Below are 25,917 nucleotides of genomic sequence, written 5' to 3'. Positions count from 1 at the left end.
CATCAAAAAGTCCAGCAGGTGTGACATTGTGCACAGAAACCACAGCCCTGTCTTCAGCTACTCTTTCATATGTGCGTGTGTGTGTGGTTGAGAGGGTGGGTTTCACATATGAGATTTCCTGTGCGCAACTATTAAAATACTCCATTTTGGGGAGTGTTGCCCCCCGTCCGATAATGACTATAATATGTGAATATAATATGGTGTTAATGTGGTATATATCTCAGTCTGTGAAGCTACAGAAAAATATGTAACTTTGTTTGTTCGCAATTAACAACATGTAAACAATGTGACCATGATAAATTAGGCAACGCCATAAAAATATATCTTCATTTATATCTATCTGCATTTTTAACCTTCAGCATCCAGATTTGGTCAGTTACTCGGATGTGCGGCTATACTGGCAAAACTCAGATGTAAATGACTGTATGGTTTGTGTGGTTAATCTACAACTGATGTGTTGTTCTGCCGATTTATGCTGTATAAACCATAGAAATCAAGTAGATTAGATGCAGGAATGAGTGGAATATTTTGACAAATTGAGTTTGGGTGCTAAAGGATACATATGAGCTGATATTGGCTTAATACCTCACCTACTTGACTGGAAATGATAAGAACAGGCATGAATGTTGTCAAGATTCTTGCCCTGGAAATCTTGTTCGCTTTGGCCTCCCACAAATACCTTTTATTCTTCAGACAGTTTCTTTTTTTATTGATATGTTTTAACATTTGACAATATTTAGTAGCGCTTCACTATATATATTTCCAGCATCGATATTGAAATATGATCATTTGCAATAGTCACATCGCAGGATATGCAATGTTGAGTTTTTATTAAAGTTTATCATTTGCATGTGTTTTTGAGGCCTGTGACTGAAGGACTTAAAAAAAACTTAAGGAAAAATATTCAGGTACAATAAACCCAGCAGACACACAACGTCATAAGGCATTAATATTAGGCTAGATTTAGTTTGCCAGCATCTAAGGACAACGCTATTTTGACGTCCAATAATGACGTGTAATGACATTGATATTTGGTTGATTTTAGGTTGTGTTGGAAAGTAATTAAAATTCAACGTCAAGCCGACATCTTAAACCAATGTCATATTGACGTCAAATACTGACATTTATTTGTCAGGTACGGCAACCAAAATCCAACGTCTGATAGACATCATATTGGTAACGTTCACACAGCGTCAAGCTGTAGCATCATTAGAGGTTGATATTTTGTAGTTTTTAGGTTGTGTTGGACATTGACCTGATGTTGGGTTCTGACGTCAAAATATAGCAACAAATGTAACATCATGTTGACGTCCTATGCCTGCTGAGAAGTGAACTGCTTGTAACTTTAGCAACGGTTAATTTTATTAAATTATTTATACAACGAAGACTACACAGTATTCTTTTACATTTGATTATTCAATGGGGTATACGCACATGGACTTTTAAATTCAGTCCGCCAGCCTCAGTGCTTCCGGTTAACTGTCATCCCATACAAAATCACTGCGTTTAAGGTTTGATTTCTTTAAAAAAAACAGCGATCTTCACTGCCTGGCTGAGATACGATATTAAGTGTGTCTCGGACCAAATAAGAAGCACTGCAATAAATTATATTTTTTTGCACTATGTCTTTAAATTTGGAAATTAATTTTACCCCTGTATTTTCAATGGTATCTCTGCGCTAGCCCGCCACTAGTGACGACGCCTGCGTTTAAACCGTCTTTTGTCTCTTTTTACGCTTTAACAACAAAATGGATGCTTAAGTCTATGTAACGAAATATATTTGAATTACATTACAACATCGATGTTGTAAAAGAAACCATATGAAATAGAAAATAGTCACATAAAACTTTCACCGGAATTCAGCATTGGCTGAAAAACACTAGCTGTGCATATAGCCGATTACCGTAGCTGAATACTGTTACACTCCTCAGTGTCATGGATTGGTCAGGCTCTCACGACCCCCACTCACGAAGATCACCATCACCTGACTTCTAATGAGCACACAGCTGCATCACATTCACGAGCACCAGATAAAAGCACAGCACTCCAGTCGCTCATTGTCCGGGCTCGTCTCGACGAAAGCGGACAACTGAGCGACCACTCAGCGTAGTCATCCTCAGCTAAACAAACGATTTACTTACCTGTTCTCTTTGTATTCCTCCTAGTCTTCCTGGTCCTCCCGAATCGTCCTGTCTTCCAGTCCTTCCAAGTCTGTGTCATCCTCTGTCAGCTGTATCTGGTGTGTGCTGTCCATCCTCGTGTATTCCTGTTACCCAGCCACGGAGGAAAAGACCCCAACATCATTCCTGATCCTCCTGGCTATCCTTCATGTGCTCCTTGTTGTCATTCAATAAACACCCTAACGTTTCCTTACCTCTGTCTCCTGTCCGCTTCATAACAGAAGCCCGGACCCATAACGACGACAACATGAGCACCCTCGATCACTTTCAAGAGCTGGTGGACCAGTTGAAGCGGATTCTACAGCCACCAGCTCCACTTTCCAACGCACCACCAGCACCGAGCACTTCCGCCTCCACAGTTTCTTCTTCGGCCCTTCCTTCCAGTCCCATGGCCCGACCAGCGCCCTACTCAGGCGGAGCGGGGGAGTGCAATGGTTTTCTGTTACAATGTTCCCTCATATTCGAAATGCAACCTTCTCTATATCCCACAGATAAATCAAAGATCGCCTACATCGTATCACTACTCTCTGGACCTGCACTTAAATGGGCTGAGACGATCTGGAACCAAGCCGGGCCGGTCATGAATTCCATCACTACCTTCACGGAGTATTTCAAAGAGGTGTTTGGACGTTCTGATGGGGAAGTAGCCGCTGGAGAGCAGCTGTATCATCTAAAGCAAGGTACTCTATCTACACAGGAATATGCTCTCCGGTTTCGCACTCTAGCAGCTGCAAGTGGATGGAATGAGAGATCGTTGTTGACCACGTACCGGCTCGGCTTGGAACCCACTCTCCGAATCCAGCTGGCCACATTAGATGATACAATGGGTCTGGAGAGATTCATCCAACATTCTCTCCGATGTTCCGATCGTCTCCGTTCCTATCAACAGGACACCATCACCCCCTCGTCTGCACTCCTCCAATCGCCTGAGTCAACAGCCTCTCCAGAACCAGAACCCATGATAATAGAGTCTGGAAGACTGACATCAGCGGAACGACAGAGGAGGCTGACCCGGGGTCTGTGTCTATACTGCGGTGTCAGTGGACACACCCGTATGGAGTGTCCCCTTCGTCCCATTCGGACTTCAGTGAGTGTATTCAGTACGAATATTGAACAATGTAAACCACTTACTACCACCGTACAAATAACTACTGCCTCTATTTCTCTCCTTGTCACAGCCCTCATCGACTCCGGGTCAGCAGGGAACTTCATCTCCCAATCCCTCTGTCGTCAACTCCACCTCCGTACTGAGGCGTCCTCGCATATATACCAGATACAACCGATAACCCAGTGCACTCGATCTTCGACCCGTATCCATCGACAATGCGAAGACATCCTTCTTCAAGTGGGGCTGTTACATCAAGAGAGGATTCAATTTCTGGTTCTGGAGGGTGCAAATATGGACATCATTCTAGGGCGCCCGTGGCTGGTGAAGCACGATCCCATCATCTCTTGGGGCACAGGAGAGATAAAGAAATGGGGATCTGGATGTACACCTACCTGTTTTCCAAATCTCCCTCTTCAAGGTCGGAACCCCATTTCTTTGTTTGCAACATCGGTCGAGAGCCCTCCTGAGAAGCAGTCTATCCACATTCCTAAGGAGTACAGCTCCTTTCATGATGTCTTCTGCCCCAAGAGAGCTTCCCAGCTACCGCCGCATCGGCCATGGGACTGCGCGATCGACCTAGTTCCAGATGCCCAGTTGCCAAGAGGTAGGATCTACCCGCTCTCGCTTCCAGAGAATCAGGCAATGGAAGATTACATAAGGGAGGCTCTGAGTCAGGGGTACATACGTCACTCAAAATCACCAGCCGCCTCAAGCTTCTTCTTTGTGGCCAAGAAGGACGGAGGGCTGCGTCCATGCATCGACTACAGGGTCCTAAATAACGGTACAGTAAAATACCGATATCCCCTTCCTCTGGTACCAGCCGCTTTGGAACAACTCCGAGAAGCTAAAGTCTTCACTAAATTGGACCTCCGCAGCGCGTATAATCTGATAAGAATACGTGAGGGGGACCAATGGAAGACAGCATTCGTGACCCCTACTGGCCACTATGAATATGAGGTCATGCCTTACGGTCTGGTCAACGCCCCCTCCGTATTCCAAAACTTCATTCATGAAGTCCTCCGGGAGTTTCTTCACCACTTTGTAATAGTGTACATAGATGACATCCTCATTTACTCCCGGAGTGAGGCCGAACATCGCCAACACGTTGCGGAGGTCCTACACACATTGAGAGAACATCACCTCTACCTCAAAGCGGAGAAATGCTCATTCCACCAGAAGTCGATTCATTTCTTGGGATACATCATTGATCAAACCGGTATACGTATGGATGGGAAGAAAATTGAGGCTGTTCTATCCTGGTCAGAACCCACTTCCATTAAGGAGCTCCAGAGGTTTCTTGGGTTTGCTAACTTTTATAGACGGTTTATCAAGGACTACAGCAGGATTACATCACCTCTCACTAATCTCCTCAAGGGTAAACCCAAAGGACTGGAGTGGACCAAAGAAGCAGCCGCAGCCTTCCGCCTTCTTAAGAAGGAGTTCACAAGGGCCCCACTCCTGACTCATCCTGACCCAAATCTTCCTTTCGTGGTGGAAGTGGACGCATCCACCACCGGCGTCGGGGCAGTATTATCTCAACATCATGATACACCGCCCCGACTGCATCCCTGTGCCTATTTCTCTCGGAAGTTGAGCCCGGCGGAGCAGAATTACAGCATAGGAGACAGGGAGCTGCTAGCAATCAAGCTAGCCTTGGAGGAGTGGCGTCACTGGTTGGAGGGAGCCAAACATCCGTTCCAGGTGATCACAGATCACAAAAACCTCCAATATATCAAAGAGGCCAAGAGACTATGTCCACGTCAAGCCAGATGGTCACTTTTCTTCTCACGTTTTGATTTCTCCATTTCCTATCGTCCAGGACCCAAGAATCTAAGAGCAGACGCTCTCTCTCGTTTACACGAGCATCACGATCATGAAGAACTCCCAACGAAGATTCTTCCCGAACACATCTCCATTTGTCCGATCACCTGGAACGCTCCTCCAGTCGTTGCCACTCCGGAAGCCCCTGCTCCGCCGGGATGCCCTCCTCATCGGCAGTTCATACCACCTGAACACCGGGTAGATCTGATCCACTCCTTACATACCTCGCTAGGCACTGGACATCCAGGGATCAACAATACTCTCTCGCTAGTATCCCAACGATTCTGGTGGCCAAACATGGCAAGGGATGTGAGGCAATATGTTCAGGGCTGTAAGGACTGTGCCCAATCCAAGAGCCCACGTCATCTACCCGCTGGAAAGCTCCATCCCTTGCCGATTCCGAACCGTCCCTGGTCACACCTAGGAGTGGACTTTATCACTGATCTCCCTTCGTCAGAAGGTAATACCTGTATTCTAGTCATAGTAGATAGATTCTCAAAGTTTGTCAAACTAATCCCTCTGAAAGGTCTTCCCACAGCCTTTGAAACAGCCGACAATATCTTTAATCAAGTCTTCAGGTCATTTGGTATTCCAGAAGATATTGTGTCGGACAGAGGTCCACAGTTCATCTCACGTCTATGGAAAGCCTTCTTCAAGCTCCTAGGTGTGGCCGTCAGCCTCTCTTCTGGATATCATCCCCAAACCAACGGGCAGACAGAGAGGAAGATTCAGGAGGTGGGACGGTTCCTGAGGACCTTCTGCAGTGGTCACCAGAGCTCCTGGAGCCAGTATTTGGGCTGGGCAGAATATGCCCAAAATTCACTGCGGCAACCCTCCACCGGACTCACGCCATTCCAGTGCGTCCTGGGCTTCCAACCACCGCTCTTTCCCTGGGATGGCGAACCATCTGATGTCCCCGCAGTGGATCACTGGTTCCGGGAGAGCGAGAGAGTCTGGGACGAGGCTCATCAACATCTGCAGAGGGCAGTCCGTCGAAGCAAGGTAACCGCCGATAGAAGAAGGTCTGAAGAACCCAGATACACACCCGGACAAAAGGTGTGGCTATCCACCCGGGACATACGCATGCGACTGCCCTCTCGCAAGTTAAGTCCCCGATTTGTTGGTCCCTTCACCATCGTGGAACAGGTTAACCCCGTCACCTACAAACTACAATTACCCTCTCACTACCGTATTCACCCTACATTCCACGTATCACTCCTGAAACCCTATCACGATCCTGTTCTTCCCTCCACAGAGCCTGACCACGAAGAGGAACCCCCTCCTCCACTGCTCCTAGAAGAAGGAGCCGTCTACGCAGTGAAGGAGATCTTGCGTTCCCGACGTCGTGGTGGCCAGTTGGAGTACCTGGTGGACTGGGAAGGGTACGGCCCCGAAGAAAGGACATGGGTTCCCAGAGCTGATATTCTCGATCCTAGTCTCATGGTGGAGTTTCATGAGAGCCACCCTGAGTTCCCAGCGCCTAGAGGCAGAGGGAGACCACCACGGCGTCGGAGGTGTCGGCCCTCAGGAGCGGGCCCTGGGGAGGGGGGTACTGTCATGGATTGGTCAGGCTCTCACGACCCCCACTCACGAAGATCACCATCACCTGACTTCTAATGAGCACACAGCTGCATCACATTCACGAGCACCAGATAAAAGCACAGCACTCCAGTCGCTCATTGTCCGGGCTCGTCTCGACGAAAGCGGACAACTGAGCGACCACTCAGCGTAGTCATCCTCAGCTAAACAAACGATTTACTTACCTGTTCTCTTTGTATTCCTCCTAGTCTTCCTGGTCCTCCCGAATCGTCCTGTCTTCCAGTCCTTCCAAGTCTGTGTCATCCTCTGTCAGCTGTATCTGGTGTGTGCTGTCCATCCTCGTGTATTCCTGTTACCCAGCCACGGAGGAAAAGACCCCAACATCATTCCTGATCCTCCTGGCTATCCTTCATGTGCTCCTTGTTGTCATTCAATAAACACCCTAACGTTTCCTTACCTCTGTCTCCTGTCCGCTTCATAACACTCAGAAAACAATAGAAGTGTATTTATTTTACTTGTATCTTTTCTTTATTGTATTAATCTATGCTTGTAATTTGTTTGTTAGATTTTAAGCAGATGCACCGACCTAAAGAATTATCCTAATCAATCTAAAATGATCAGTTCTTTCCAAAAAAAATCATTTTAGTCATCTGGGGAAATCGCATCCATAACGCAATATATGTCGCAGAATATTGCAATGTTGGATTTTTCCAATATCGTACAGCCCTAATATATAGTACTCTGAATGTTTTTTATCTGGTCTAGCTGATTAGTACAGCACAAAAATGACATAAGTTAATCATTTTCAGCAGCAATAAAAAGTTAAATTTGTGAGTTTTGTTTGTGTCGGTGGCAAAATTCTAATCGCTTTGATGTCAAAACCTGGACGTCCATTTGACATTCCCTTTAACCACCAAAATAATGACAAAAAAAGTATTATAATACAATCTGAAAGCTTCAATTTCAAATTCACACTGGATTGTGTATCCTACAATGCATGTAAACTATCTTGATGTCAAAATGACACCAAATTGACATATGAAATTGGCGTAAAAAAACCCGTCAAAATGGATTACATTACTTACTTTTGACATTCAACACACAGTGCTGCTGTCTTACTCCTTTTTCTCTAATAATGCCATAAATTTGACTGATAATTGAGATAAGTGTAAACAACAAAGCCATGAAGCTTACAATAAGTGGACTTGGCAACCCTTTCAACATTTTTGAAAATGCTACACCTGTTATTCACAGTTTAGTTAGTGCTGTAATATAAAATTATTCAAAACAATTGCTGGTACACTATTTACCACTGGTTTATTTAGTTTCTTCTGATTGAGTTCTGTACAGTGCATATCTCTCGCAATTGTTTTCTTGTTCCTTTTGTATTGTTTCGGTCTCAAAAATGAAAAAAAAAGTTATTGCACCCTATTATCTGTTTTTCCTGCAGTTTATACATTCCAATACAGACTTCTCATAACTCTCAGAAATGTGTTTATATAAAAAAGGCACAAACCCAAATCATGAACCCAAAATTACAAGAAAAGTGATATAAAAAGTTTAATTTATCTTATTTATTTCATTCCATGCTGAAACAAGCATCCATAAAATAGAGTTAACTTCAAAAATGAAGTATAAGCCCAACCCCCACCCCTTTATAAAACATAAACTTGCATTTCTGGTTGAAGGGTTGCATTAACAATATGTTGAGCTTTTCCTTGAGCAACATCTATAACTGCAGAATGATTTAAAATTAAAGCACAAAGTTTATAAATAATGTCCTTGTTCACGATAGAATATACACTTAGTACATTCTAAAAATCATTATGTCTATGGGACGTCCCCATAAAGATAGCAGTACAAGTGTGTAAGTGTGTGTGTGCATGGTTGTACTTGTTTATGTGATTTACAAGAGTACAAAATTGTATAATGACATGAGTATGACCTAGTTGTACTGTATTAAGGTGATTTATGAGGACACACCCAGTGTCCTCGTAATTCAGAATGCTTAAACTCTTAATTAAAGAGGTCTTTTGACATTCAAAATTTGCCACAAGTTTCTTGTGAGGGTTGGGTTTAGGGGCAGGGTTAGGGTAAGGCCTTAAAATAAGTGTTTTTTATGTAAAATACATTATGCCTATGTAGAGTTCTCGTGAACCATATATTCAAGTGTTTGTGTGTGTGTGTGATGGACAATGTCCCTGGATAAAGTCATATTAAAGAGCCCATATTATGGGTTTTTGAAAATGCCCTTCCATGTAGTGTGTAACACAGCTCTAAGTGAAGTGAAATATCCAGCTAAGGCTTAAATCTGTAAGTGTACAGTGTTTAAAACTATTGATTCATCTATAAAGGAGTCGACTCATAGTGCTTCAAACGAGTCGTCTTGATAACGAGTCATTAGGTGTTTCGCGATGACGCAGCCACGAAACACAAGCCTCGCCATTAGTTACGCGCGCAAACCAGGGAGATTTGAAACCTGCGGCCCCGCCCACTAACACAGAAAAAACACTAGACACACACACACAGACGCCGGCGGTCGAATGAAGTCACGCTGTGCTCAGATGGATAATATTGACAGTCTCTACCCAAAGATGAGTTGTGAACTGTGAAGAGTCAGTGGTTGAGGTTTATTCACTAGTGTAAGTAAGTGCGATTAAAATTGTTGCCTCGTTTAACTTGCAAATTATGTATTTATTGTGTTTTGTTACTTGTTAACCTGGTACAGTACACGCGGTTACTCTTTATATTCTCTTATCACATGTAAGCCACGTTAAAAACGCGACGCGTGCCGCTTTGTTTACAGATTTAACGTTAAAGGCTTTTGTGAGCTCGCGTTCCACTGCCGTTTGTCGTTGCTATGGCGATCGTAAGCTAGGAGACGGGAGAGGTGTCGATCTCCCTAGTTCTGAGGAGGAACGTGATGTGTTTATATGTGTGTGTGTGTGTGTGTGTGTGTGTGAGAGAGAGAGAGAGAGAGAGAGAGAGAGAGAGAAAAAGAACAGGTCGAGTTTGTGACGCCTAGGGGCTAGGAGACAGGAGACTCGCGTCGCTTTCCCTAGTTCTTCAGAGGAGCATTGTGTGTGTGTGTGTGTGTGTGTGTGAGAGAGAGAGAGAGAGAGAGAGAGAGAGAGACTCGCGTCGCTTTCCCTAGTTTTTCTGAGGAGCGTTGTGTGTGTGTGTGTGTGTGAGAGAGAGAGAGAGAGAGAGAGAGACTCGCGTCGCTTTCCCTAGTTCTTCTGAGGAGCGTTGTGTGTGTGTGTGTGTGTGTGTGTGTGTGTGTGTGAGAGAGAGAGAGAGAGAGAGAGAGAGAGAGAGAGAGAGAGAGAGAGAGACTCGCGTCGCTTTCCCTAGTTTTTCTGAGGAGCGTTGTGTGTGTGTGTGTGTGTGAGAGAGAGAGAGAGAGAGAGAGAGAGACTCGCGTCGCTTTCCCTAGTTCTTCTGAGGAGCGTTGTGTGTGTGTGTGTGTGAGAGAGAGAGAGAGGGAGAGGGAGAGGCTAGGAGACTCGCGTCGATCTCCCCAGTTCTTCTGAGGAGTGTTGTGTGTGTGTGTGTGAAAAAAGTCTTACACTATGAAGCGCGTGTGCACTGTGACTACTTTTATATAGTTGATTACCAGCTGGGCATTTCACTCTGTCTCGTGCTGAAGCCTGTCACTGTCGACCAATCGCAGCAGGCTGTCATCGGTCCAATCAGCGCAGATTAGCTTCGCGCTGAGGAGGGGGTTGGGAACAAATGAATCGCTGAACGATTCATATGGGAGTCGTTGGGATAATTAGGTAAAAATAAATGCAGATTATAAGACCATAAAAGTGTTTTATGACCTTGCATGCATATTAGACTGTTGTTGGAGACCCTTACAACCTACATATGACCCTATTTCATGTATAATATGGGCTCTTTAACATACATTCATCGGCATTGTAAATGACATGGACTTTACCTGCATGTGGTCCCATAAGAGCAGGATGAGAGTTGGCGCTGACAGTACCAGTTGAGCCCGGTCTGGTGCACAACGGTTTGTAGGACGGAGTGCGATGGGCACCTAGATTTGGATTGGAGGAGTTGATGTAGCCATTTTCAGCACTTGCATTCATCACATCTGAATGGAGAAGCGAAGGAGCCTGTGAATGGATTCATAGCAATCCTTTAGATGAACACATATGTGGCTCATCAGAAATTGTTATTTGTGAGATTCAACTAACGTAATAGCGCTGGCGAGCGAGGGAGAGGTCCATGCCGTCATGATATTTTTCTGCTCCGATTGTCACACCGTCTTCTTGATCGATCTCTGAACTTTCCAAACCCAATCCTTTCCTTCTTAAAGTCTAGAGTGCTCAGAGAAAGAGAGTGGAGGGGAGGAGAGGGAACAGTATGATGTTGGGGTGAAGGAGGATCAGTATAGGGCCAGGAAATGTAAATAAATTAAATAATGAGGTAGTGTGCCTATATAAATTAACATTTTATATAATTTACATCTTTATATCAAATTTATTTAATAATTGTTTATCTTACAGTAATTACAGTATATTTTTTACTTTTACACTTAATATTTGACAAATTGACATTAAATCATTTTAAAATCATATCTATCTATCTATCTATCTATCTATCTATCTATCTATCTATCTATCTATCTATCTATCTATCTATCTAACTATCTACCTACCTACCTACCTACCTACCTACCTACCTACCTACCTACCTACCTACCTACCTATCTATCTATCTATCTATCTATCTATCTATCTATCTATCTATCTATCTATCTATCTATCTATCTATCTATCTATCTATCTATCTATCTATCTATCTATCTATCTATCTAAAGTTGAAGTCAGTATTAGTAGATTTTTTCAGCACATTTCTATACATAATAGTTTCAATAACTCATTTCAAATAACTGATTTATTTTATCTTTGCCATGATGATAGTAAATAATATTTTACTAGATGTTTTTCAGGACACTTCTATACAGAATATATCTTTCTTTCTTTCTTTCTTTCTTTCTTTCTTTCTTTCTTTCTTTCTTTCTTTCTTTCTTCTTTCTTTCTTTCTTTCTTTCTTTCTTTCTTTCTTTCTTTCTTTCTTTCTTTCTTTCTTTCTTTCTTTCTTTCTTTCTTTCTTTCTTTCTTTCTTCCAAGCCAGCCTCAAAGTTTGTCTCGAAGAACTTTAATTATCTAGTTATTATTAAAATTATTATTTACCAATATTAAATAATAATAATTTATTATATATTACTGTAAAATATTAATTAAATTATTTAAATTTCTAAAATAAACAATTTAAATACCAGTAATATCAGTAATTTTGTGAAATAATAATACAATTTAAATAACCTATTTTCTATTTTTATATATGTTAAAATTACATTTATTATTTATTTATTATAGGCATATACTATTAACATTGAAAACATCTGTGCTGCTTAATAGTTTTGTGGAAAGCATAATCATTATTTGGAATATAAAACACATTCAATTTTACTGTCACTTCTTATCAATTTAATGAAAATCTTAATGAAATCTTACTTTTAAATAGTGTTTATTATTAGAATTATAATTTTATGCAAAATAAATAATGTGAAAAATATATATTTAGTAAATTAGTGAACAATGATCAATGATCTATCTATCTATCTATCTATCTATCTATCTATCTATCTATCTATCTATCTATCTATCTATCTATCTATCTATCTATCTATCTATCTATCTATCTATCTATCTATCTATCTATCTATCTATCTATCTATCTATCTATCTATCTATCTATCTATCTAAACATAAAACAATATTTCTGTATTTAACCTATATTCCCTTTTAGTAATGTAGTGTTCAATGTGTTTCAAATATAGATCAATTCTGCAGTTGCAAACTATTTGTGGGACTTAGTTTGGTTTTGCTACAATAAATGTAATCATGGTGAAACCAAAGCGGTAGCCCACATGATTTAATATTACTATAATGCTAATAATGAAAAATGTAAGAGATTTGGCCTGTATACCTCCAGTATGTCCGTGTTAGTGCGGCTCTCGTGAGGTTCACTGTATTCGGTGTACTTTAAGAGCACTTTGTCCATATCGGTGCTGGCGTATTGAAAGAGACGGTTGGTGCTGTTGAAGATGATGAGAGCGATCTCGCAGTCGCACAACACGCTCAGCTCATAGGCCTTTTTCATCAAGCCAAATTTGCGCTTGGTAAATGTCACCTTCAAGAAGAGAACAAACCACAAGACTATTGTTACAGAAACGTCTAATAGCTGTGAAGGTTTGACTTCTCACACAGTGTCTTTCTGGAGTCTTTTTTGGGGACACGTCTTTAGCAGAACCATGTTTCACACGTTCAGAACGCTTGGATTAAAATATCACATTCTAGTGAAGTGTCTTAACTTACCATCTTAATGATTGGCTTATAACAAATCCGGCGTGAAAACATGACATAATTTGATCTAAAATGGTCTAGAGATAAAAAAGCTCATGATTGTGTGTGTGTGTGTTTGTGTGTGTGTGTTTTTGGTCCGTATATGCAGAAGATGACTTAAACTCAAAATCCTTCGAATCATGCCTGCTTTTGCTTTGTTTTTGTTTTTAAAACAGTATCATTCAAACTGAAAAAAGTTTCTTTTCATAACATGAGTCTTAGACAGACTGATAGAATACGTCTATTTAACAGCCGACTGGAGACATCTAATAGACGTACTATTAGATATACTATATATACGTAATACATGCAGATGTATTATGACTTTTAGATGTAAATGCACACATTAAATAGACGTCTCTGATATAAACACTTGCTAGTGTTTTGATACACTCTCAGAAAAAAATATTCACGGTTAGAACGGAAAGGGAGAAGCAAACAACGTCTTGAGTCGACTTTTCGCCTCTTTTATTACTACAAATTAAAAATTTGTAAAAAAGAATTGTGAAATGTTTTGCCGCAACAAGATTTTAAAATCTATTTTAAAGTAGTTTTTAAATCTTTTTGTACACTGAAAATGTGAATTCACACACACAAAGAACTTTTGTCTAAACTGAAACATTGTTTAAAAAATGTATTTGATGTTTTATATTTACTGAAAATAAATTAACATCTTTTAGGCATAATAGGAAAATGCTTTTAATATTTCTTGAAGGAACACATTTGACACTGTTAGGTACAAAGTGTCTTGTCACTGTAGTGGTACCTTCATGGATCAGTTTTCTACCTTTGATGAAGGTACAATATTGTATCTGCAGGTTTTAAAAACTAAAGGTACATTTTGGTTCCCCATGTTACAAATCATGTCCTTAAAGGCACAAACTGCAATGCTACAGATTTGTTTCCTTGTCTTAAGGTACAATTCGGTCCCATAAAAATGTATTGGCCTAGTTGTACCTTCTTTGGTACAACATTGTACTATTTTTTCTGAGTGTAGGATAAAGATATTTCACTAAAATCTGTGACGCTAGATTCTAGTTTTTTATTTTTATGTATCAAAACAGTATTAAACTCAATCAATGTTAATAAGAAAAATTATTTGTCTGACAGCAAAAACTAAAGAGTTTAGTGGCAAAAACCTCTAAATGCCTGAAATTTTCCATTTAGTTTTTCTCAGTCGCTTTGGTGCATTTCTCACAACACTATTTACATTTGCACAACAGATAATGCATATCTTAAAACAATTATCATTTGTGCACATCCTAGTAGCAGTTTCTCAACAAATTGCAAATGCTTTTGGACATGCATCATTTGCTTGTCTTACAACTCTCTGCTGTTTGCTTATGTCATGTCAGTCAAAATTAACTAAACTTGTAAATGCTTAACAGTCATTCCATATAGAACTAATAGTCCTCGTTTAATTACTTAAGTCATTACATACAAAAATTGTGAACTAGTTGTCAAAATCTGTCAAACTAATAAATTTTTTTTTTAAATATTTATTTTCCTGAAAATGTCTTAAAAACTGAACAATTTGATGAATGATTTACAGACCTGTGTATGCTGTTGGTTAAGTTCCAGTATGTTCTGCAATATTGTTTACAGTTGTGCACAGCTCTACCCAAAGAAAGTTTATGTTTGTTGTATCTTGTTCATAAACAACAGTGTCAGGACTTTTCATTTTGATGCCACTGACACTTTCATTGACATCAATACTTGCTTTTGAGGATTGAACTATCCATTTTGAGCATGTGAAGCACTTTTGCAAGTTATCAACAAGGTTTTGCAATTTGTACTAATTGTTTTGAGAAATGCATTAACTGTTGTGCAGAAATGCACTAGTGTTGTGAGAAATGCACCAAAGCGACTGAGAAAAACTGTAAATTAGCATTTTTAATCAGGCTCCTGTGCACATGTTCAGTAATATCACTTTTATGGCAAAGAAGAAGTCCTTTCAGAAGGCACTCAGAGGTTTTTGCATTTGAACTCTTCAACTTAGGTTCTGTAATGCCTATGCTAGCCTCTTAGATACATAGATATTTATTAATTTATTTAGGATTGAACATTTATGCAGTAGACAGGTGATTGAGCATAAATCCAATAACATATTGACATACTCGTTTTGATTTTGGCAACATTATATCATTTTAACAGCATTTATATTCATAACTCACACCCCAGATAGCAAACGTATGTCTAGAAGATGTTTTTGAAACAGCGTTTGGTCTGGAATACATCTAAAAAACATCTACAAACATTTCTTTAAAATGTTTTTAAATCATAAATATTTTAAAAACGTATTATAAATGTGTTTTTAATGTCTAAAAGGTGATGCCTTATAGACGTATGGCAGGTGAGCTCTAAAAAATACATCTTCCATTTCTGCAAGTTGTGTGTGCAATCAGGGGCATATTACATATTTTGAAGAATTCTGGTTGGTTGTTTATAGCTAAAGCAAACCATTTATAATAGCACACTCAACACAAATACTTTGTTATTTTCAAACACCTGCAGAATTCACACTATAACTTAGCGTTTTGCTGTTATAGTATTGTTACTAAAATCTGCTACGCTGAGATTTTCTGACATAAAAAGCAAATAAAAAACCAGAGACAATAATATCTTCACATATCTGAACAAGAATAAAACTTGACAAAAGCCACAATTCATCTGCTAAAGTTTTAGCAAACCGTTTGGTTGTGTGTGTGTGTTTGTGCGTGTTTGTGCATATATATCTATATATATATATATATATATATATATATATATATATATATATATATATATATATATATATATATATATATATATATATATATATATATATATATATGATAATATTTTCCTCTTCGGGTATTCTATATAATCTTCTTATATATCTCCTCGGGTATATATATAATATCTTCGTCGGGTATTATACATAGTTTTTTCAATACCTAACAATATCATGTTGCCAAAACCAAAGCTGACTGGGAAGAATTAAAAATAAAAAATAACACTCAATAATAATAATACAGGCTAACACCGACAAATGTTATCAAAATAATTCAAATCAAGCCCTGTCTATTACTTACTACTAAATATTCAGTTTCACACATACAAAAAAAGTCACATTATGTCAATCAAATATTGGAGGCTATTTTATGCTGATTTATGAAATGAAAAGAGTACAGACCTGTCGATTTCGCTGGTCGAGAATCCGAGAGATCTGAATTTTCTTTCTCCCCATGATGCTTTTACTAATTAAACAAGAAGACAAAGAGAAATGTAATTAATTAGTATTATTTGTGTGGTATATGAATTTATTTGACTGTATTATCGCTTTTAGAAAATTACACCTGTGAGAAATACATTAAAATATTCATTTTATTTCATTTTTAAAATACAGCAAAATGTTGTACATTTCTAAATTTGTTTATAGTCAAAGTCAGAATTATTAGCCCTCCTGAATTATTAGCCCCCCTGTATATTTCTTGTCCCAAAGTTCCTCTTAACAGAAATTTAACAGGATATTTTTTCAACATATTTTCAACATATTTCTAAACATAATAGCTTTATAGTTATTACATCTAATAGTTATTATATAATTTTAGTTATAGTTTATTTGCCATGATGACAGTACATAATATTTTCCTAGATATATTTCAAGATGCAAGTATTCAGTGCAAAGTGCAAGTTTATGTTTGTAGCCAGCCTATTAAAACGGGTGGTTCTTTTTTTCTCAAAAAGCGGACCCTTTCAGTCATTCGCCTAATTTTCTATAAATTATAAGGTTCAAATACTGCATTCTAGTGACATTTTAAGCACAAAATTTAGCTTAGCTTTTGTCGGATGGTTATCATAACCACATTTTTTGATGCAACAAAAATAGTTCCTACATTTTTGTCAAAGTGCTTACCATACTGTTTTATGTTTACAGAAAATTGTTTTCATTTATTATTGCAGTTTTAGAAATAGTGTAATGAGATAGAATAGTAAATTTACATTTTTTAACAAAGAAATTTAAATAATTTTTTAAATGCTAATTTATTATCATCCATCATAAAAAAACTATTAGGGATATGTTAAAACTTGTTTTAAGTAAAAACTAGCCTATAGGCAAATAATTAATTAATAATTAAATTTGTCTTGAAGCCTTCTTTTTTTGGTTATTTTCACAATTTATGATGGCGCACTGTCAAAAATAGGACAAACAGCTCATGAAGGGGCCAAATTCTGGATTCTTTCAAACCACCTGAACCCCCCTGGCTACGGGCCTGAATTGAAAGGCTTAACTACACTGAAAAAAAGCTGGGGTGCTGAAAAAAAAGTAAAATAACGGACATTAAATTACAGAAATTTACCGTAAAATAACACACGTTAAACTACAGAAATTGACAGTAAAATAACGGACATTAAATTACAGAAATTTACCGTAAAATAACACACGTTAAACTACAGAAATTGACAGTAAAATAACGGACATTAAATTACAGAAATTTACCGTAAAATAACAGATGTTAAATTACAAAAATTTACCCTAAATTTAAATTTAAAGAACTTTCTGTAATTTAACGCCCGTTATTTTACAGTAAATTTCTGTAATTTAACGGCCATTGTGTTATTTTATGGAAAATAACATATTTTTTACAGTGTAGGTTAATTAGGCAAGTTAGGGTAATTAGGCAAGTCATTGTATGATGATGGTTTGTTCTGTAGACAATCGGAAAAAATATTGTTTAGGGAGCTAATAATATTGACCTTAAAATGTTTTTTTTTAAAGTAAAACATGCTTTTATTCTTGCTGAAATAAAACAAATAAGACTTTCTCCAGAAGAAAAAATTATAGAAAATACTGTGAAAAAAATCATTGCTCTGTTTAATTTAATTTGGCAAATATAAAAAAAAAAATCACAAGTGGGCTAATAATTTTAGCAGATGCTGATGTGTGTGCAAAATAATTCATTGTACCATCACTGGCACTCATTGTCACTTAGTGCAGTTATTGCTCATATAAACACAGTGGGTCACTGCTTATATGCAATGCGTTCAGCCAATACCAACTTCCCAACCATGGCTTACGGACGTTTGTGTACTTTTACCCTCCAGAGGGTAAGCTGGGAGTAAAGTTAGCCTTGGTGCACAAGCTAACACCCCCGCAGTCTGGGTTATTCCAGCAAAAGCATGAGCATTTCCACGGGGCACGGGTTAAAAATATGTCATCTCCCTTTAAAGGTAAAGTTTGCATTAGTGCCACAACCACACATAGAATAATAGTGCATTTCAATGAAGGGAAAGTTCCTGTCCACCCCCTGTTCTCCCATGAGCGAAACCCACACCAGCAGATGATTTTGGGGTTAGAGGGTCATCATGCATTGGAAACTAAAGTTTTAAGTTGATTTAAGTTGATGTATTTAACGGTTATTTGTGGTAGTCTCAATTGCTAGTTCGCAAACTCTTTAATTTAATCTCAAATAATCTACACTGTTAAGAGTTTTTGTAAATTACACAGTATTTAACTGTAATATGAGCTGAATTTTACTGCAGGACAAATATGCAGTATGTTACTGTATTTAAAAGTTGCATTGTGAAAATTACTGTATATTTTACAGTAAAGATATACTATACTGAAAATACATATAGGGCAAGATCAATAGTGCTGTACATGTGAATACAGTATTTTTGCTGTGATTGATTTACAGTAAGTTACTGGAAGACTGCTGCCAGTAAGTTGCTATAGATTTAAAAGGAAATTATTAAGAGTGTTAAAATGTTCTACTGCTATGATCATGCGCATTTGCTGGCAAAGAGATGCTAGAATAACTATTTAAAGCTAATAAAGAACATTTTAAGTTATTGTAACAAAACATCTTAGTGGTAATGTCCACAAAATGTCAAGCTGTAACATCATTAGGCGTTGTTATTTGGTTGATTTTAGGTTGCATTGGAAAATAACCAAAATACGACATCGGTCCGATGTTGGACATTGATGTCGGCCTGACGTTGGGTTCTGATGTCAACCCGATTTTCATTTCCAAACAAAATACAACATCCCACGACATTGGAGTACATCGTCAATCTGATGTCATGTTGACGTCCTGTGCCTGCTGGGTGTGTTATCTTAACAAGAATAATACAGCTAATGTTTTACTAAGTTACATATTATAGCAAAAAATAATCGGCTAAGATGTTAGCTGCACTTTAGAAATGAATTTTTCAATATTTATTTTGGTACTTCCAACTGAAACAGAATATTATGTAGGAGGTGGGGCTTTCTTTTTGTGCATCATACCCTAGTAGCAAACTAACAGACTTTTTCATTGTATTAACTTAATTTTAACACAAATTAATTGTTCTCCTAAAAAAAAAAAAACAATGTGCGCTAGAAATCTTTGATTTCACACAGACTTTATGGATGACAATGATGGTCTATCAACAGTATTCCTTGCTCCTGCTGTTAATATAGTGGCTGACTGCTGAGGCAAAAGCTCAAAGACTTCAGAAATGCTTTTATTTTTCTCTCATATCAGGCATGTGTGACCTCATCTATTTTTAAAATCTTAAAGCCAATGGTTTACAGAGAGAGCGACACGGTTCCCACGATCCACGAGTGCCCGTTGACCGCACACCCACCCCTTGGCACACAGACGGACAAGTGGAGGAATACTTGTTTGTGCCATTTTAACCATATAAAGTGAATAGCAGGCTGATATTCTCCATCAGACACACACACACACACACACACACACACACACCTAAACGCTTTGACAGGTGGCCTGTATTAGGGTCAAAATGTTGGTCATAAGATATAAATGCAATGCGAGGAAGTGAGAAGCATTTTTGACAAGATCGCTATCATCAAACTATGTGTTGAGCTAAGTTCCTCAAATTTGTGAATACATGACTTTTGCTCACAAAAGAAACGTTATAATTGTTTTTTGGGGGGCTTTAACTGATTTGCTATATAACTGCAGACAGAATTATGTCCAACATAGTCTCATGGCAGGTCGTAACAATTTTAACATTAGTTCAAATTAACACAACTGAATGAAAAGTTCATTTTAAGTGTGGATCTTAACGTTATTCTTTTTTGTATAAATAAAAAATCACCAGTTTATATACACAAACTACCAAATGACGAAAAAATCATTGTTTTCTTGATGAGTGTGTGTGGTGTGTATATATGTATCTTCATTGTATTGCACTGAATTTGTAGGAACTCAAATGTCAAATGTTTTACATAAATAAAATGTTTAAAATTCGCAAAAATTGTGTACAAAATTCCTAAATTGTATGTTGTTATTGCCAACTGAAAATATATGAACCAAATAATGCAAATTCATAAGCGTTGCCAAAGCAAGCAAAGCTTTATTGTAAGATGATGTACTGTAATATGTTACATTGTAATATGTAATGTGCGTTACATTTGCTTATGCTAAATGAAAAGCTCAAATGTAAAGGTTATTTTTGTGCAATATAGATGGTGATGTAGACATTTTATATGTATGTATATGTAAATAAATATTCATTCATATTTTATCACTAAAGAGTAAAGGCAAATTTATCATGTAACTATATATTATATAATCAAATGTATAACGTAGAAATTATATGAATAAATAATTCTACATGTATACGTGTTTTATTTATGTAGCACTATATATACTACTACATATAGGTTTTTCATGCTATATATACATTTATAGTACTTTATATAAGTACGATATATGTTTAAGTGTATAGTTTATAACAAAAAAGAACAGCATTTGATTTTTAAATGCCATCAAATGTCGTGTACGCTTTTATTGTTTTTTACATCAGAGCGACCACTTCAAAATATAAAGGTCTTTATAAAAATAAAAACTCATTCAGTATGTCACGCACAGGGCACAGAACTTCATTGACAGTATAATTGTAGCCTGTAACCGAAGTAACTTTAGCTAGTTTCCATTTTGGTCATGTAAATGATCTTAATAGCGTCCTCTGAACCCACATTGACTACTTCCCATAAATAAATAATCCACATTTGTAATTTTTCGTATATATAGTACTTATTTAAATGTATATTTTATCACCAAAGTAAAAAAGCAAATGTATAATGTAACTTTATATAATATAATCTAATCTATTCATTAATAATGTAAAAATAAAATCACACTGGGGTGAATAGCATGAAGAAAATAGAAAACACACACACACGCAAACATATACATGCTCAGCATAAATGAGTACACCTCATTTTGAAAATGAACATTTTATCAATTTCTCAGTGAATTTGGTAATACATATTGGTGCATTTGAACAACACAGATTTATTAAACAGTTATATTCATTAAAATAATAGTTTGGTGACAGAACATCTTTAGAAATAGAAAGAATACATATTTAAATTTTAATTAAATGTTGCAAAATAAATACAAACTACAAAATTTCATTTTCATCAAACATTTCATATATTTTCTATTCTTTTTTTTTTTTACATTTTATTTAATATTTTCTAACATAACAAATTTGGGTGTACTAATTAATGGACTGTAATCGTAAAATTATTTTGTTAGATTAGCTCCAGATTTGGATCCCAAAATTTTAAGAGACATGGCAACCTATGATCACAAACTTTGAAAAAAATTAAGACTTTCTCCTATATAGAAATTATCTATATATATATATATATATATATATATATATATATATATATATATATATATATATATATATATATATATATATATATATATCTAATCTATATATAGAAATTTGTGTAAACAGGTTTAAATGTAATCACTAATATTGTTTGACTCCAAACGCATGTAGAAGACCTCTATAAACTCGTCAGATTATTGATTTGTATTATAATGTAGGTATTATATATATTTGAGATATTTTTTCAATTGATATTGTTTAACTGGATACAATACTGTCAATGTTTCTTTTTCCATTTCTCAGTGTTATAATTTTGTTTTTATTTAAATTTAACTTGTTTGTTAATCTATTTCGACGGCAAGGGTTATAATGGAAAAAATACAACCTTGATTGTACAAAATGTTTTGTTAAAACTTGGAAAAAATCACAAATAAAATATTAAAGGAAAAAAAAGATTAGCTCCAGATTTGGCTTCAGTACTGACTAATGTATGTACACAAATATTTTATTGTAAAGCATCCTATAGAAAATATTAATTGAATAGATAGATTGTCAGGGGTGTACTCATATATATTTATGTATATATAATATATATATATATTATATATATTATATATATATATATATATATATATATATATATATATATATATATATATATATATATATATGCATATATATATATATATATATATATATATATATATATATATATTTTTTTTTTTTTTTTTTTTTTAAGACACTTATTTATATATTCTCTAGGTTTTTCCTCTTTATTAATTTTTTTACAAATATTTTTTCCCTAATATATTCTGTAAGGTGCACTCATTTATGCCGGCGGGCACATTGTTGCATATCGCTGGACTCAAAACAAATCCAAGATATTTAATTGTTGTAAGGATTGTTAAATTCAGACAAAATCTGTATTGCTCAATTTACAATTTTGCATATACCAAAAATCCTTCTTTGACACCTAATTGTTTCAGTTCCAAAAAAGAGAAAACATTTAAAAAAAACATTTAAAACATGATAGTACACAATCGTGCAACTATTGCACCTCTGGATCACGTCTGCCCTCTGTGTACATTCGGCTTCCTGTGCAATTCTCCCAAAGGCCAGACACAGTGGAAAAGAATACACACAAACAGTGGCAGTGTTGCGCTGACGTTCTCCCACAGAGATGCCCTCGCTCGAGGGCCCGGAGGGGAGTCATTGCCGGGTTCCTCATGGGGGCTAAACCATCAGAACTCCAACAACAAACACCTTTGTCAAGACCAGTCAAGGGAAAGAAAATAAATGAGCTCCAGAACGCTACAGCAAATAATTATTCACTAATGGATGTCAAAACGGTTTCAAAACCATATGCAACTGGCACCTGTAGCTGCAGAAGCTTCAGCTGTTAGTGGTTGAAGCTAATGGTTGGTTTTGCGAATGTATCGGTGGGATGAGAAACCTCTGTGCGCCAAAAATAGCAAGTAAGAGTAATATTTGCATTCCAAACGACAAGAGTTAATGCTCTAAGGGGTTCAAGAAGCAAAAAAAAAAAAAAAAGATGGATAGACATGTTTTTAAAGTGGTTGTGGAACAGCGTTTTTGCTTGTGTTATTATTATAAAGTAGCCTGGAGTAAATGCATTTTCAACATATGACTGGATGTATGGTTTCAGTAGTTTGCAAAATTCTGCAAGGTCCCAAAGGGTTTAAATGCACTTCCATGTGCATATATATGCGCATATTTACACTTTCCTTGACCTTTGTAGACCTTTTGAGTGGCAACGCATACGACTGTAATGTTCTGGATTGAGCGTTTGATTTCATCATAGTGAAACAACATGAAAACTGCAGGCCTGCACCAATACACAAAAAAGCTGCTATGACACTTCTTGTAATAAAAAAAGTATTTTGCATTAGTTTCTCACATTCTCTAGGTAACACACTGATGGTGACTGGATAAGAACCATTGAGCTGATAAAGGGCTTTTTGTGGTTTTATTTTTATGATTTATATGTAATTATAATCTGCTATAATATAACTATAATATTACACTCTATTCATTTCTGAAAAATAGGCATACGTCCCCAAAAATAATTTAATATTTTATTTATCAAGGCACTATGTTGTAGCTAGTTGATTGACATTATGCAAGTACAGTCTATAGTGATTATAAATAGAATATTATTAGGTCTATCAGTCCAAATGTGTCTTCTATCTAAGACTAAGCCCAAAACTAGCTTAAAACGGTATACATATCCCTTACGAAACTTAACAGTGATTTTACTACATATAAGCCAAAATACACTATATGTAATTACATCACTTCAACCACAAATTTCCATGCTTTAGCTACACTATCATAGTTTAACCACGGTAGGCTATTTGTGTTAAAACGGTGGTTATACAAATGGTAATCTCCCCACAAGCCATTGTAACTACCGTTAACAGTCTTAAACTGTAATAAAATCAATGTTACTTGTCTTACGATCGATTAAAAACATGTCCTTACCTGGTTTTGACAGTTAACCAGTCGGCTGAGTTAAAAACACTGTCACGAGACACGCTGAATGAGTTGAACTGAGGAGTTTCTTGAATTCACAACACCTGATGGTCGCCGAGCGGCTTTGACAACAGCGCATCTCCAGCTGTTCATACTGTAGCAGCATCAGTTCACCAATCCCCGCCTTCTCTGCGTTTCCATTAGCTGAGAAGACGCCAATCATTTACAGCTGTTCGCCCAAATAGTGTTCCTATTGGCTGAAAGAGACGTCAATCATCTTCACAACAACGCACTCCATCTTCTGAGTTTTATTAGCTTCCAAAGACGAGCCTTTTTCTCTTATTCATTAAATAAAAGAGTCCTCTGATACTCGAAATATTTTGTGTGTGCGCGTAGAAGGGTTAGAGTTTATTGATGTCATTAAAGTGAATTAGTTTAATAAGGGGTTTAGCTAGCTCTCTGAGCATTTAACACACCATAAACGGCCGTATTGAATCCATTAAGCCACATTTGGTCACCTATTAAAATTAATTACGAGACGATGATATTAATCCAGGAATAAGTGAAAAAGTCGCCACATTTCGAGTTAAAACGTAAATATGTTTGACAATATTAGTTGGATATGTAGATATAAGCAACAGTTAGCCTAAATCCAAAGTTCCAATGGTTTTTTTTTTTTTACATTTCTAATAAAATAAAAAATAATTATATATATATATATATATATATATATATATATATATATATATATATATATATATATATATATATATATATATATATATATATATATATATATATATATATATATATATATGTATATGTAATTATGTATGTATGTATGTATGTATGTATGTATGTATATATGTATGTATGTATGTATGAGAGACTTTTTAAATTTATTACACACTGAAAAATATAATAAAAAAAATGAGTGCTGGGCAAAAATTAATAGTGATTAATTGCATCCAACATAAAATTTTGCTTTGACATAATTTAAGTGTGTGCACTGTGTATATTTATTATGTATTTGTTAATACATACATACATGCACATGTTTCATGAATAAACTTTGCCCAGCACAACTATAATTTTAAAGCAATAATTTTAATTTTATTAATATATCATTCTAAAGCTTTGGAAATGCAGCAAACCACAGTGAGATTCATTATCTACAAATGGCAAAAACATGGAGCAGTGGAGGTCCAGGAGTGGTCGGCAAACAAAATTACCCCTAGACCGCAATGACAACTCATCCAAGGGGTCACAAAAGATCCCACAACAACATCCAAAGAATTGCAGGCCTCAGTTGCCTCAGTTAAGGTGTGTGTTCATGACTTCACCATAAGAAAGAAACTGCACAAAAACGATTGAAGCACACCAGCTCTGAATAGCTGAAGAAAAACCAAATGAAGACTATGGAATGGTCTAATCAAAGAGATGTTGAGATGTTGTGGCATGACCTTGTAAAGGTGGTTCATGCTTGAATTTACCCTCCAATGTGGCTGAATTACAACAATTCTGCAAAGATGAGTGGGCCAAAATCCTGCACAGCACTGTAACAGACTCATTGCAAGTTATTGTAAATGGCTGACAAACACAATTACTCCTAGACCACCACGACAACTCATCCAAGGGGTCACAAAAGACCCCACAACAACATCCAAAAAATTGCAGGCCTCACTTACATCAGCTGTTTGTTCATGACTCCACCATAACAAAGAAACCGCAC

At 36.8% G+C, this 25,917-nt stretch overlaps 1 protein-coding gene across 2 annotated transcripts in view; it reads right to left on the bottom strand.

The window, feature by feature from the left end:
* mef2b (myocyte enhancer factor 2b) overlaps window positions 1-24,294 on the bottom strand; it is a 32,168-nt gene extending 7,874 nt beyond the window's left edge. For both annotated transcript variants that reach the window (XM_056448418.1, XM_056448419.1), the window contains exons 1-5: window positions 24,195-24,294; window positions 16,246-16,309; window positions 12,655-12,858; window positions 10,854-10,976; window positions 10,592-10,772 (exon numbers count right to left, since the gene is read on the bottom strand). In XM_056448418.1, coding sequence (XP_056304393.1) covers window positions 10,592-10,772; window positions 10,854-10,976; window positions 12,655-12,858; window positions 16,246-16,299 — 562 coding nt within the window. In that variant the 5' untranslated portion in view covers window positions 16,300-16,309; window positions 24,195-24,294. The remainder of the gene's footprint in view (window positions 1-10,591; window positions 10,773-10,853; window positions 10,977-12,654; window positions 12,859-16,245; window positions 16,310-24,194) is intronic.
* Window positions 24,295-25,917: the final 1,623 nt, after the last annotated feature.

This window comes from Danio aesculapii, chromosome 22 (genome assembly GCF_903798145.1).
Source record: "Danio aesculapii chromosome 22, fDanAes4.1, whole genome shotgun sequence".
NCBI lineage: Eukaryota > Metazoa > Chordata > Actinopteri > Cypriniformes > Danionidae > Danio > Danio aesculapii.
The sequence above is the reverse complement of the archived record's forward strand: the minus strand, read 5'-3'. Positions and strand labels throughout refer to the sequence as shown.